The 12,320-nt window shown below is 36.9% G+C and overlaps 2 protein-coding genes across 5 annotated transcripts; both read left to right on the top strand.

The window, feature by feature from the left end:
- Positions 1-5,589: 5,589 nt before the first annotated feature.
- Positions 5,590-8,956, top strand: LOC113340384 (E3 ubiquitin-protein ligase SPL2-like). Its single transcript, XM_026585586.1, has 6 exons — positions 5,590-6,144; positions 6,368-6,469; positions 7,285-7,461; positions 7,573-7,694; positions 7,788-7,907; positions 8,360-8,956. Exons 1-6 carry the CDS (start codon positions 5,764-5,766, stop codon positions 8,652-8,654), a joined length of 1,197 nt encoding a protein of 398 aa, XP_026441371.1. The 5' UTR covers positions 5,590-5,763; the 3' UTR covers positions 8,655-8,956.
- A 353-nt stretch (positions 8,957-9,309) lies between these two features.
- On the top strand, positions 9,310-12,061 carry LOC113339262 (E3 ubiquitin-protein ligase SPL2-like). 4 transcript variants are annotated; one of them, XM_026584563.1, is made up of 7 exons: positions 9,310-9,770; positions 10,063-10,233; positions 10,352-10,467; positions 10,566-10,685; positions 10,866-11,153; positions 11,424-11,522; positions 11,927-12,061. In XM_026584563.1, exons 1-6 carry the CDS (start codon positions 9,444-9,446, stop codon positions 11,497-11,499), a joined length of 1,098 nt encoding a protein of 365 aa, XP_026440348.1. In that variant the 5' UTR covers positions 9,310-9,443; the 3' UTR covers positions 11,500-11,522; positions 11,927-12,061. The 4 variants fall into 4 exon arrangements, with proteins under 4 accessions (XP_026440348.1, XP_026440347.1, XP_026440349.1 ...); XM_026584562.1 differs by having other exon boundaries at positions 11,871-12,002; XM_026584564.1 differs by having other exon boundaries at positions 11,944-12,001.
- The last annotated feature ends 259 nt before the right edge of the window (positions 12,062-12,320 follow it).

Genomic DNA, 12,320 nt, shown 5'->3' with positions numbered 1-12,320 from the left:
CACTTCTGATACGGCACATCGGAAACGATTTGAAATAAACCGACACGCGGAGAATCCACTCCTTAACGGTGATGATAGAAACTCCAATCCAGGAACAAATGACAAATAAGCGATCAATGATGATCAATCTCTCAAAGAGAATCAAACAGGTTTTTTAACCAAATGGTATTTTCATTAAACGAGCTAATCCAAGCTAAAGAGAAAGTTACAATGTAAAGGTTATATATATCCAACAACATAAAACCTAGGAAATCCTAACATTCCTAAATTAGTCTAAGAGAATATACTATTCTCATAACACAAGATAAATCTAAACAAGAAAGTAATTATCTTAATAATTAAACTATTAAAATAATAAATATCCAAGATTTAGCCAAATCTTGGGATATACTTGACTAACCAAAGATACGTCCCGTATCAACCTCCCCTACTGCGATGAAACTCGCCTCGAGTTTACACTGAAAATGGCAAACCGAAGAGAGGAGTTTTAAACTGCTGCTAGTGATACAACTTGACCTTGAGTTATGCATCGGCAAAACTAGCCATTCTGCACAAGAATTCAATTTCTCAGTCTTCATTACACGCATCAGTTTTCGATGTTTGTCCCAGCCTTTACTGTGTAAGAACTCCGACGAAACCATCGATTCATAATCTTGTCGGAAGTCGACGAAATTTGGTACACAGAAAAAATCCAAAGGAACTTCACAAGAGCTATCCTCATAAGAGCTTTTGGGCATTGTCACCACAACTGCATCCATTTGGGAGGGACCTTCATTAAGCATATAGTTGTCTGCAGCCATTTGATTAACTGCCTGGACACTATCGTTTTCAACATCACCAAGATTGGTTTGAAACTTAACATCGCCGGTTGCATGAGGCGCACTTTTAGAAACCATTTCTTTCAATTTTCCTGGCGGTCATTTACCAGGCATTAGCTTGACTTTGGTTTTTCTCCACATAAACTCATAAACGTTGTCACGATAATTATGGATTGCTCGAACATTAAACAACCAAGGCATTCCCATCACAGCATCACAAACATCCATATTAACTACTTCACAAAAGATTGTGTCGAAGTAACACTTACCAATTGACACTGAAATTTTGCAAACACCCATACAAGTAATCACCCCTCCGTTGTTGTTGACCCAATTAATCTGATTCGGATGCGGGTACCAGTCCATCTCATTACCCAAAGCTTCCACCATTTTAATAGAAACCAAATTTTGTTCACAACCACCATTAACAATAAATTCACAAAACTTATTTCCGATCACATACCGACTTCGAAAAAGATGGTCTTGAGAACAATTCTCCATATCGCAAACTCCAATTGGTACAGGGACAAATAAGTTCAAAACAAAGTAAGTCAAAGTGATGATGACTCACAACCAAATTGGATGACGAAAAAGAACCCAAAACTTTGATTGCCTGCCTCCGTTTTTTTTTTTTCTTTTTAGACAACCTAGATATCACGAGACTCCTCGATCGATCCTTCCAGGCAAAACCCACAGATGAACATCACAGGAAAAGCTTGCTCTGACCTTGTTGATGTGATAAGCCATTGTGTTATCTTGTTGATGTGATAAGTCATTTTTATTGACCTGTTGCCTTGTTACTTATTCACCATGTTTGCCTTGTTAGTCCAAATACAAGAATCGCTTGGAATTTTTTTTCAAATTTGACCCATTCTGCTCATCTATCCTAGCAGGAAAAGAAACTTTATGTTTTCTGTCTCTACTGGTGGTAAATCTTCGTCTCTCTGCAAGTGAAGTTTGGCCAAGTAGAAGAGGCACTCGTTGATTATTAGGGCGCTCAAGTTGGTTCATGCTTTGTAAGTTCTCTTTCACGATCTCAGTAGTATTACTTTGTATTTGTGCATTTGTTCTAAAAATTACTCCATATATGTTTTTGAGTTTCAGCTGCAAAATTCAGGTCTTCTTGGATTTCACTCATTCTTCCAAGTGGTTTTGGTTGTTGCTGCTACTTTGTTGTCGCGCATTCAAGGTAAATGTTACATGACAATAGAATCTGTTTTGCGTTGTATGAGCTCGAAAACTACTACTCCGCCGATTCCCGATAAAGTCTAGGCTTCAACGTCTGTTTATGTCTTCCAAAACTGCAGAGGATATGAGATGGCATAAAGAAGGGCGAACTGATTCTTATGATCCAAGTAGTCCAGGGAACCGCATGAATGTGTTCTTGAGACCTATAAATTTCTCCAGTAGTTATAATGATATTCTCAAGAATAAAATTGTTCAACAATACTCTTTTGACAAATAAATAGTTCTTCTCGGCCCATGTGCTGGCCTTGTCGTATGATGCTTTGAGAAGGTAAAGTATTAAGATTGATAGATTTTTTTATGTACCATAGTGTTTCTCTTTGGAGAAGGATATTTGTCTCACAAATAGGACTGCTCAACCAAAACGTGGAGTAGGGTAGCACTACAAACTCATGTACAGTTTAGTAACTTATATTTCGGATAGCTTGTTCTTGTTAAAATGTTGTTGGAGTATTTTATTATACTCACTTACAGGGATGATTCCTGAAATTGGGAATGTGATGAGAAATGAAATGGCTTAGAAATGTCACTAAGGATTTTAGTGTTTGAATGGGAATAATATCGTCATTGTTGGATTTGCTTTCTGCCAATGTTCTAATATCATGATCAATTGATTATGTCAGCATCTGACTCCGAAACAAGCTAACTTTACCTTGGCGTATCTGGATTACTTTAATACCATACCGATTATCTCAATATCCTGATCCCACTTCTAGTATGCATTCCAGGCTTGGTTGACTCAAATTTTTCAGTTTCCATGTTGTGCTATATTGGTTGTTATTCTTTTGTTTTTGTGTATTTGATAAGCTATGGGAAGGAGTTGATACTTATGATACTTAAAAGAGTTTATTTTAGATCCAAAGTTTGATTTTTTAAATTTTTTTTTAAATTTTTCCAGTTTGTTTCCTTGTTGATGTGATAAGTCATTATTGCCTTGTTAGTTGTTCACCATATTGAAGGAGAGAAGGGCATGTTAGTCTGAGTTTATGAATCATCGAATAGTTTTCATCGTTCTTTGGTTCTCAATATTCAAAATTATGTCTCTTAAAATTTGGGGTCTTAAAATCTGGGGTTCTTAATAGGGAATTTCGTCTAAAAAGGAAAATGAAAATATTTGGTGTGTTTAAACTTCTTCTTATTTCTTTCTCTCTGAAATTTGTCTGAGCTTTTGGCTAATTGGGTGCTCATCTCTTGCCCTGCTGCTTCTCTTCTATTTGTGATTCTAGCTTATTGTTGTTGTTATGCTACGTGGTTCGTTTCTGATTCAATTTATTTCTCTTAAATCCTTTTCTTAGTTTGATTCTCTAAAGATTATCTTCTTCTGGTTCTTTATAGTGGATCTCTATCTCCTTAACCCCTAGTATGTTGTTTGCTTTTGTTTTGCACTTAAAGCTTTATCTTCTTGCTCGGTGAGTTCTCAATAACTTTTTGATTTCTTTAGTTTTTTTTTTCTTCCCTCTGTGTTTGTTGTTTGTACTAATTTCTTTTGAATCTCTTTCCTTTTCATCTTATCTGTTTCTCTCTTCTATTTCTTTCTCTAGAATCGATCTGGCTCTCTTTATGGGAATTGATTCTATTTCTTCTCTCTTTCATGTCTTGCCTTGTCTGCATTTATTGCAACCTTATTTCCTTTCTGTATCTGTTTTCTTGTTAAGGGTTAGATCTTCTTTTGTTTGTTTTTTTTGCTTGATGATATTATGGTCTGTTGTGCATGATAAATAATGGTTAGAATGAAGAACATAACCTTAGATTCTAACCCTAACTCCACTGATCTGACTAAGTCCCCGGGTAAGTCCATTCAAAATACCCTTGACATCTTTCATTTCAGTCTTGTATCAAACATTCTAGTGTTCTTGAGTTTCTTATAATCTTTTTGTAGCCAAGTTAAGGAATCAAGCGTCCGGACAGAAGCACAAGTTGGTTTGGCTATACAGGGGCCTTTTTCTTCTACCATTTCTTTGGTTTCTTTTTTTTAAATAGTTAAATTCTTCCTTTTTGTATATGATGCATGTCGTTCAGGTTCACTAGTTTCTGCAATTTTGTTGCATCTGTTAAATACCTTAGCTTTTGTAACCACTAAGTTTTTAGTTGGCTCCAATTTTGCTCTTTTTGTGTTATTTGCCCCTTCTCTCTCCCTGCTTAAGGCTACGTATAATTTCTATCACCTGTATTAGTCAAGACCGGACAGTAAACTAAGCTATTAGTTTGCACTTATCCTGTACAGTTTTATCTACCTTTTAGTTATAGATTTTTTTAGGTTAAGTTTCTTGTTGGTGCTAGTCCTGTTTATTAGCTATTTCTGTTTAATATGTATTGTGTCTGTGTAATGTTAGTACGTAATTTAACCTATTTTTGTGCTCCTTCTTGGGATAGGAAATTGAAGACTCCTGTGAAACAACATGATGCTGAAATCAATACTGGCTATGTTCTTTATGGTTGTATTTTCTCGAAAATGCAACTTTCTCCATTTAAATCTTCGATGTGGCAAAGACTAAACCGTCGTCCTTAATCATAAGAAGAGAACTTTTTCCTGTATAGGCCGTTGTGACACTTTTATCAGACTGGTTCATGGTAGAAGGGATCAGGAATCCATCTTGTTAGTTTTATCGCGAGATAAAACTCTCATTCTTCGCAACTTGTTTGTGAATCAACACATACTGCCAGTATTAGAAGATTACTTATTGGGTACCGATGAAGAACGAATGCTTCCTAGTTTAATGAAGAATTATAAATGTTTGTGTTATTTTTGCCATTTTAATTTTAGGATCTTCTTTAGGACCTATCGCGTTGTGCTCTTTTCCTTCGACAAGGTTTTATCCCTTTGGTTATGGGTTTTCCTTGTCAAGGTTTTTAACGAGGCAACAAATGTGTGTCCAACACCTTCGGGTGGTTTTATTTTTTACTTAATTCTGTTTGTTATTTATTTTTTATGTAATATCTGTAAGCTCACTGTTGTAACCACGACTGCTAACGCCTTAAGTTAAATTTTTCAATGTAATACCAATTCACAAAAAAAAAAGTTAAAAACATATTATAAACCACCCTAATTACCCACAATTTCATAGAATTAGATTGATTATCAAACCACAAAACATGATTAGGATTATTGGAGTTCCTGGTCAACAGAAAAACAAGAAATAATAAGATTCCACCTGTCTCTATCATGACAAAAGATAGTCAGAATTAGTCGGTAAGAAATCAAAATCTGTCGGTAAAAACTCTTTTGTGCCGATGAGTGTTAAAAATAGTTCATTATTATCATCACCCAATAACCTCACCATTGTACATTTATAACACCGAAAACCAAATATACCGAGTTACCAATTTAGATAAGTAATTTGGATACCACCTTCCTAAACAAGATTGTAATTATATTTCCTAATCACAACAACTCTCTAATAAGGATCAAAGTTTTGGCTCCCTCTTAGTCCCCTACATCTTGAATAAACCGACACGTGACTGCAATACATTCGAGAACATTCCCTGTTCCCATTATATCCGAACCCAAAACCCAGAACAGCGTTAAACTCCTTAACCCCCAAAAAGAGCTGAACTCGTCTCCATCAAAAAAACTCCCCGTTTCTCCGAACCCTAGAAAATCTTCTTCATTTTCTTCTTTTTTTCAAAAATTCCCCAATTCGACCAATGTTCAGATAAACCCTAAAATTAAAATCTGAATTTCCATCTTAATTCTTTCAAGATGACAACAAACGATCAAACAATAGCATTCCTAGCACAAGTTGTTTCATTCGGAGATGGAGCTGTAATTGGTACAGCAATCGCTTTTGCTGCTGTGAAAGCATGGCAGAGTTATTTTTTCAATTCATCTGCTCTTAATAAGATTCGTCAAGCTCCGAATGTTAGAGTCTCTGATCTTCGACAGCTTCTTGTAAAAGAAGGAGAAGCTGCTAGTGGTGGTGGTGGTGATGATGGTGGTGGTGGTTGGGATGGTAAACTTGTGGTGGTTAGAGGGATTGTTGAAGCTAAAAGAAGTGTTGATGGTTGGGGAAGTTCAAGCCCTAATGTTTTGATTTCTAAAGAAGCTGGTGAAAGAGCTGTGATTTTACAGAATATACAAACGGTAATTGAATTGAATTTCTTGCATTTTCTTGGTTGAAATTTTGTTCTAACTTGGAAATTAGGGTTGACAACTCACGGGGAATGTTTTGATTTTGATGAATTTCTTTATCGATTTTTTGTGTGTTTCTTGGTTGAATTTTTGTTCTAGTTTTGAAATTAGGGTTGAGAAATCATGGGGAATGTTTTGATTTTGATGAATTTCTTGTTTATTGTGTACTGTGAAGTGTGTGTATAACGAATGGAGGGGATTATTAGGATGGACTTCGGATTTACGGACGGTTTTCTTGAGATCATGGAAGGATCAGAAGTCGACATCAGTAAGGATGGTAATTTTTCTTTCTTTAAGCCTGTCATGTATTCTAGTTTTGTAAGTTATTTTTTATGATTCTTGTGGATTTAGGGGTATGTTGTTTTGGATGGGGTACTATGGTGGTGGTGTCGTATTGCCAAACAAGATTATCCTATTGTAATGTGTGTAGGTTTTAAGGCATGAAATTTGGTGTTTAAACATATTGCATTAGATTGGTTAGATAGATAGGAAATAATATGCTTAGTCTGGATTGTCACTTGCAAAAGTGTATATAAGGCGCTATCTATCCTGAGAGGAGTGGCCATGGAAAAAACTCTCCCCATTTGTTACTTAGGCAGAGGCTTGAACAACATATTTTTTAGGATAAACTACATTTGTCAACTGGAGAGGGATTTGCCAACAAATGCGTAATTCGTGTGAATCTAGGGATATGGTGTTTGAGGGATAAACTGCTTTTGTTGACCAGAGAGGGATTTGCAAACGAATGCGTAATTCGTGTAAATTTTGGGATATGGTGTTTGAGGGGGGGAAGTTAGGCAGGGAAGTGGGGTCTAAAGAATATAGGGTGGCGGTGTCGTAGTGCCAAACAGTATCATTCTTCTGTATCTTGTATACATTTTAAAGCCTATAAAATTGTAGTTCAAATGTATTTCGTTACATTAGTTATTGGAAATAGGCCAAAGCATGATCAGTCTATTAGTAGATTAGGCTGGGTGGATCCTCACCCGCAAAACTGTTTTAAGCCGCTATTGATCAGTCTGAGTTAAGTGGAAGTAACCAAATGCCTTGCATTAGTGATCTATTGTTTGACATGTTGTTCTTTTGTTACAGGTTCCTTTTGTGCTTCTTGATACTGTTACTGGTCGATCGTCAACTTCGGATAACCTGTTTGTTAATATGGATGACTCAAAACATCCTCTACCTCTTTCAACAGTTTATCATAAGCTAACACCAGTTCAGACTTCCTCTTACACATTCCTCCAAGCAGTTTTTGGCCATGCATACCCTGTAAGTGTTGGGGTTCATTCCTTTGCTTAGGCAGTTGCATTTGAAAGAATCCGGAGTTTTATATGAATTTTTTATTGACACTTTCTTGGGTATTTTTCTTTGTTTTGGAAGGTTGCTCTGTTGGATGAAGAGAAAGTTCTTGCTGTAGGGAAGCAGATTAGTGCAGTAGGTATTTGTAGCTCCAATGATGGGGTTCCACAAATCAAATCATCACAGGACCTCCCTTGTTTCTTGTAAGAAATTCTCAAAAGCGTCACATCCTGTTTGGCTGATGGATTAAACTAGTTCTGTTGGAATAATTTTGTGCATGTTTTATCTATGTTTAGGTCTGAGAAGACTAAAGATCAGCTGGTGGTGGATCTGGCGTTTAGTACAAAATGTTTGTTTTGGGGTGGACTTATTCTAGGGTCGCTTTCAATCGGAATATTAGGCTATGCTACCATCAGGTAAATACGTGCTTAACTAAGTATTCACATGTTTGCGAATTTAAGTGCTTTATTAGGAACTGTAAACAGAAATTCAATGAAAGACTCAAGTTCCCCTCTAATTCTGTATAGATAATCATCTGCCCTTTGTATCAGATTAAGTTTCTTCCTGAAAATAATAAACCTATCAATCTTTTTTATGAAGATAATAACTTTTTGTCTCCTTGCAATTATCACTATGGAGCCTTACCCTCACCGTGTTGTCGGAGAATAAAAGCTAATAAAGTGTTAGCTTTTCCGTTTATGATAAACAGATAATCAATCAGTTGTTTTATAAGAGACTGTCGGTCCCATATTAGCATAACTGCCATTAACATGGAGCTCATTATTACTATTCAACCTAAAACCGTTCTTGTACAAATTGTCAGTAGACTATTTTGTCCCTAAATCCTTCAAACTGTGGGTGCTTCTAGGAACTGGAGAAGGTGGAAAGAATGGAGGCAGCGAAGGGAAAATGAGCGAGCTAGTCAAGCAGAAGCTGCTTCTGCAATGGATACAGAACCTCAGGCTGATGAAGTAGCAGGAGAAGTACCGGATGGGGAACTTTGCGCGGTTTGTCTAATTAGGAGAAGAAGTGCTGCTTTTGTTCCTTGTGGGCATATGGTTTGTTGCTATTCATGTTCCCTTACAGTCAGACGAGAATCTTCACCAAAGTGCCCTGTATGTAGGCAGCCTGTCACGTCCTCTGTTAGGATCTATGCTTCTTAGGGAGGTACATAAACCCATGATTAATTCGTCAGTGCCGATATAATATCACTTTATAGATCTTTTTCGGTTCGGGAGAATAATTTCTTGGTTTCAAAAGTGATGTCTGTAATTGATTGTTCATAAGGTTTTCCTTTTTTTTGGGGGTGGCTGCTGGGATGTTGGGGGGGATATTGTCTCACTCACCATTTGATGAAATGCTTTGAGTTGAGTTTCTCTTGATAGTTACTCTACTGATTGATCTGACCTTGCTATAACATGTATACATCTTTTTGTTGTGTTCATTTATCTTTTTTCTTCTGGAACATAAGGATCATCTGTGCTGCACACACTGTATTCTTAAGGCTTATTCCTGCATTGCGCTTTTGTATGTTTTTTTTTTGATCCATTTGGTCCAAGAATGAAATGTCTGAGAACTTGTTCTTGGTCCATTTTGGAACTAAGCACAACATTTAAAGATCCAACATCTTTTTCTTCTTCTGCTACTGTCAAGCATTTAGTAATTTTTTGTGTTAACAGTTGCTTTATTTTATTTGTGCACCCAAATGTCCAAATGTCCCAAATATCTACCCACAGAATAAAGTCAATAAACAAAGAAGACCTTGACCTTCAAAAAGCTAAACTTTTTCTTTTTAATAGGAAAGGCAGATATCAAAAAGCTGGACTCACCTAGATCAAAGCTCACCCCGCACCCCTTCTCTTGAAATTTTCTTCTTCATCTTCCATATTTCTTCTTCCTCATCCCTTTGAAAGACCCCAAACCCCTAGCTTTTTGACTATATTTGTCAAGAAATGGATGTGGCTGCAGCTGGTGTGGTATCAGCTTATTGTGCTGTTAAAACATGGCGAAAATATTATTTCACTTCAAATGCTCTTAATAAGATTCGTGAAGCTCCAAATGCTAATGTCTCTGATCTTCGACAACTTCTTGATAAAGAAGTTGAAACTAGCAATCGTACTGGTGGTAAACTTGTTGTGGTTAAAGGGATTGTTGTTGAAGCTCAAAGGAGTGTTGGTGGTGGTTGGGGAAATATAAGACCTACTGCACTGGTTTCTAGTGAGGCTGCTGGTGGAACAGCTGTTTTGATTGAGAAAACTCAGATGGTGTTATCTCAGAAGGTATTCCCTTTACCTTTTCCTTCCAATTTTATATTCTAGTTTTGGAATTTTGTCAAATTTTGATTGTATTTGGGTGATTCATTGGGAAAGCAATACTGGGTTCGAACTGATTTTCCCATTTGAAATTTGTAAATTTGATTGAGAAATGAATGGAGTACTTTTGAAATGAACAATCTCTTGTGTGCCGTTGAAAACCAATCAAAAGCTGTTACTAATGAGTTTGAGTTAATTGGAAGTAACCAAGTGCCTTCCATTTTTGATATATCAATTGACTTGTTTTCTCTTGTTACAGGTTCCTTTTGTGCTTCTTGATATTGGTCGATCCTTAAGCTCCGATTACCTGTTTGTTAATATGGAGGGTTCGAAACATCCTCTACATATTTCAACAGTTTTACATGAGCTACAACCAGTTCAGGCTTCCCCTTCCACTTTCCTCCAAGCAGTTTTACGCCACCAGTACCCTGTAAGTTCAGGAAATGATTCTTTGCATAGGCAGTTGATTGATTGCAATTGAAAAGAATTCGGAGTTGTAGGAATTATACATAAATACTCACTTGGTGTATGTTTCTTTGGTTTGGAAGGTTGGTCTGTTGAATGAAGAAAAAGTTCTGTCAATAGGAAAGCAGATCAGTGCGGTAGGTGTTTGTAGCTTTGGAGTTCCACAAATCAAATCATCACAGGACCTCCCGTATTTCTTGTAAGAAATTCTTAAAAACAAAACATCTTGTTTGGTGAATGGATTAAACTACTTTTGGTTGGTGGAATTACTCATGTGCATGTTTTCTCAATGTTCAGAACTGAGTTGACCAAGGATCAGCTTGTGGAGGATCTGGCCTATTCGAAAAATTGTTTATTCTGGTGTGGACTTGCTCTAGGATCACTGTCAATTGGCTTGCTAGGCTATGCTACCATGAGGTTAGACGCATGCTTCAGCAAATATTCAAGTGTTTGTGAATTTAGTTCTTCTGATTGTAAGATAATAATGCCTAATTAGGAACTGCATACATAAAATCAATTCAACCCAGCTAGAAACTGTGTTCTCGTACAAATGGTTAGCGAACTATTATGTCTTAAGATCCTTCTAATTGTGTCCAGGGGCTGGAGAAGATGGAAAGAAATGAAGAAGCAATGGAGAGCTAAAGCCTCTAATGTAGCAGAAGCCATAGCTGCAGTAGCAGTAACAGCAGCTGCTGGACTAGCAATAGCAGTAATAGCTACAGAATTTCTGGATGATGAAATAGGGGGTGAAGTTCCGGACAGGGAATTATGTGCAATCTGTCTAAGTCGGAGAAGGGGAACCGGAACCCTTTATGGTCCTTGTGGGCATATTCTTTCTTGCAAAATATGTGCCCCTTCAGCGGACGAACAACAATCATCACCAAGGTGTCATTTCTGTTGCCGAACCTGTTATATTATTCTTTCATGCCTCTATGTAATCACTTTCTAATGCTTTCTGGCTCCCAAATTTCGAAGAATTTGGAATTTTTGCACCTAATGGTTCAAACGACTGGTCGGCCATTTTACTTGTATATGTAAATTGGTTGGTCTTTCAGAGTTGCCTTAGACCCATTGACTAAAACCGTTAAGTTTTTACTTGCAAATGGCCAACCAAATGTTTTTATTGCAGACTTAAGAGATCTTTGAATTGTGCAGCCACACACTCGCTCTTCATGAACTAGATGGGATGACTGTTGGTGATGTTGAAGAGGAGACATCAATTTCCAATTAAGAGGCAGTGGACTATGGCTATGAGTAAGCAAATATTGAAACCAAAGCATTCTAGTAGACTGGGACTGTTGTCAGTTTTAGTTTTTAATTTGTAGCACTGTTTTTAAGTTTAAGCTTCAGAGAGACTGGACTGCTGCGTTGTTGCTTTTTAGTTTGTGAAACTTAAAAATAGTAAATAACTTAAGTAGCGCAGACTGCTTGCGTTAAGTTCTTGAATGTTGATGTACAAGTCTACAATGACAAAACTTAAGTATTCTTGATTTCCATCTCAGTTCATGTGCATCCTAGTATATCGTGTATAATTTTTTTTGGCATAATCATTAAACTTTTTCTTCTGTCTTCTGAAATTTGTGCCACTGTTGGGTGCTATAGGCATTAGCTGACCACACAGTCTGTTTGCGAGTAAGGCAAATTCTGATTTTCTTCAGGGCCAGAATCTTCGCAGTTGGTCCAAGTATGGAACACTGAGTACTGAGGTACACAATGAAAAAGGGTACCGAGGTAATACAAAGATATGAAGCAATTGAAAATCAGCTATCCATACGGCTAAGCAAAAGAGGTCGGTTCAGGTACAATCTTTGTCATTGGTGGTAGTATCATCTGCTCTGCACACACCATGTTCTTAAGGCTTATTCCTGCATTGCACCGGTCCAAGAATGAATGACTGAGTACTGTTTCTTGGTCCATTTTTGGAACCAAGTACAACATTTAATTTGAAATGTTGAGATTTTATCACTCTCAACAACCTTTCTTCTTCTACTACTGTACTAATTGTTTAGTAAATTGATATGTTTAACACTTATTTTATTATATCCAACCAAG

Source organism: Papaver somniferum, unplaced genomic scaffold (assembly GCF_003573695.1).
Source record: "Papaver somniferum cultivar HN1 unplaced genomic scaffold, ASM357369v1 unplaced-scaffold_21, whole genome shotgun sequence".
Lineage (NCBI taxonomy): Eukaryota > Viridiplantae > Streptophyta > Magnoliopsida > Ranunculales > Papaveraceae > Papaver > Papaver somniferum.
The sequence above is the reverse complement of the archived record's forward strand: the minus strand, read 5'-3'. Positions and strand labels throughout refer to the sequence as shown.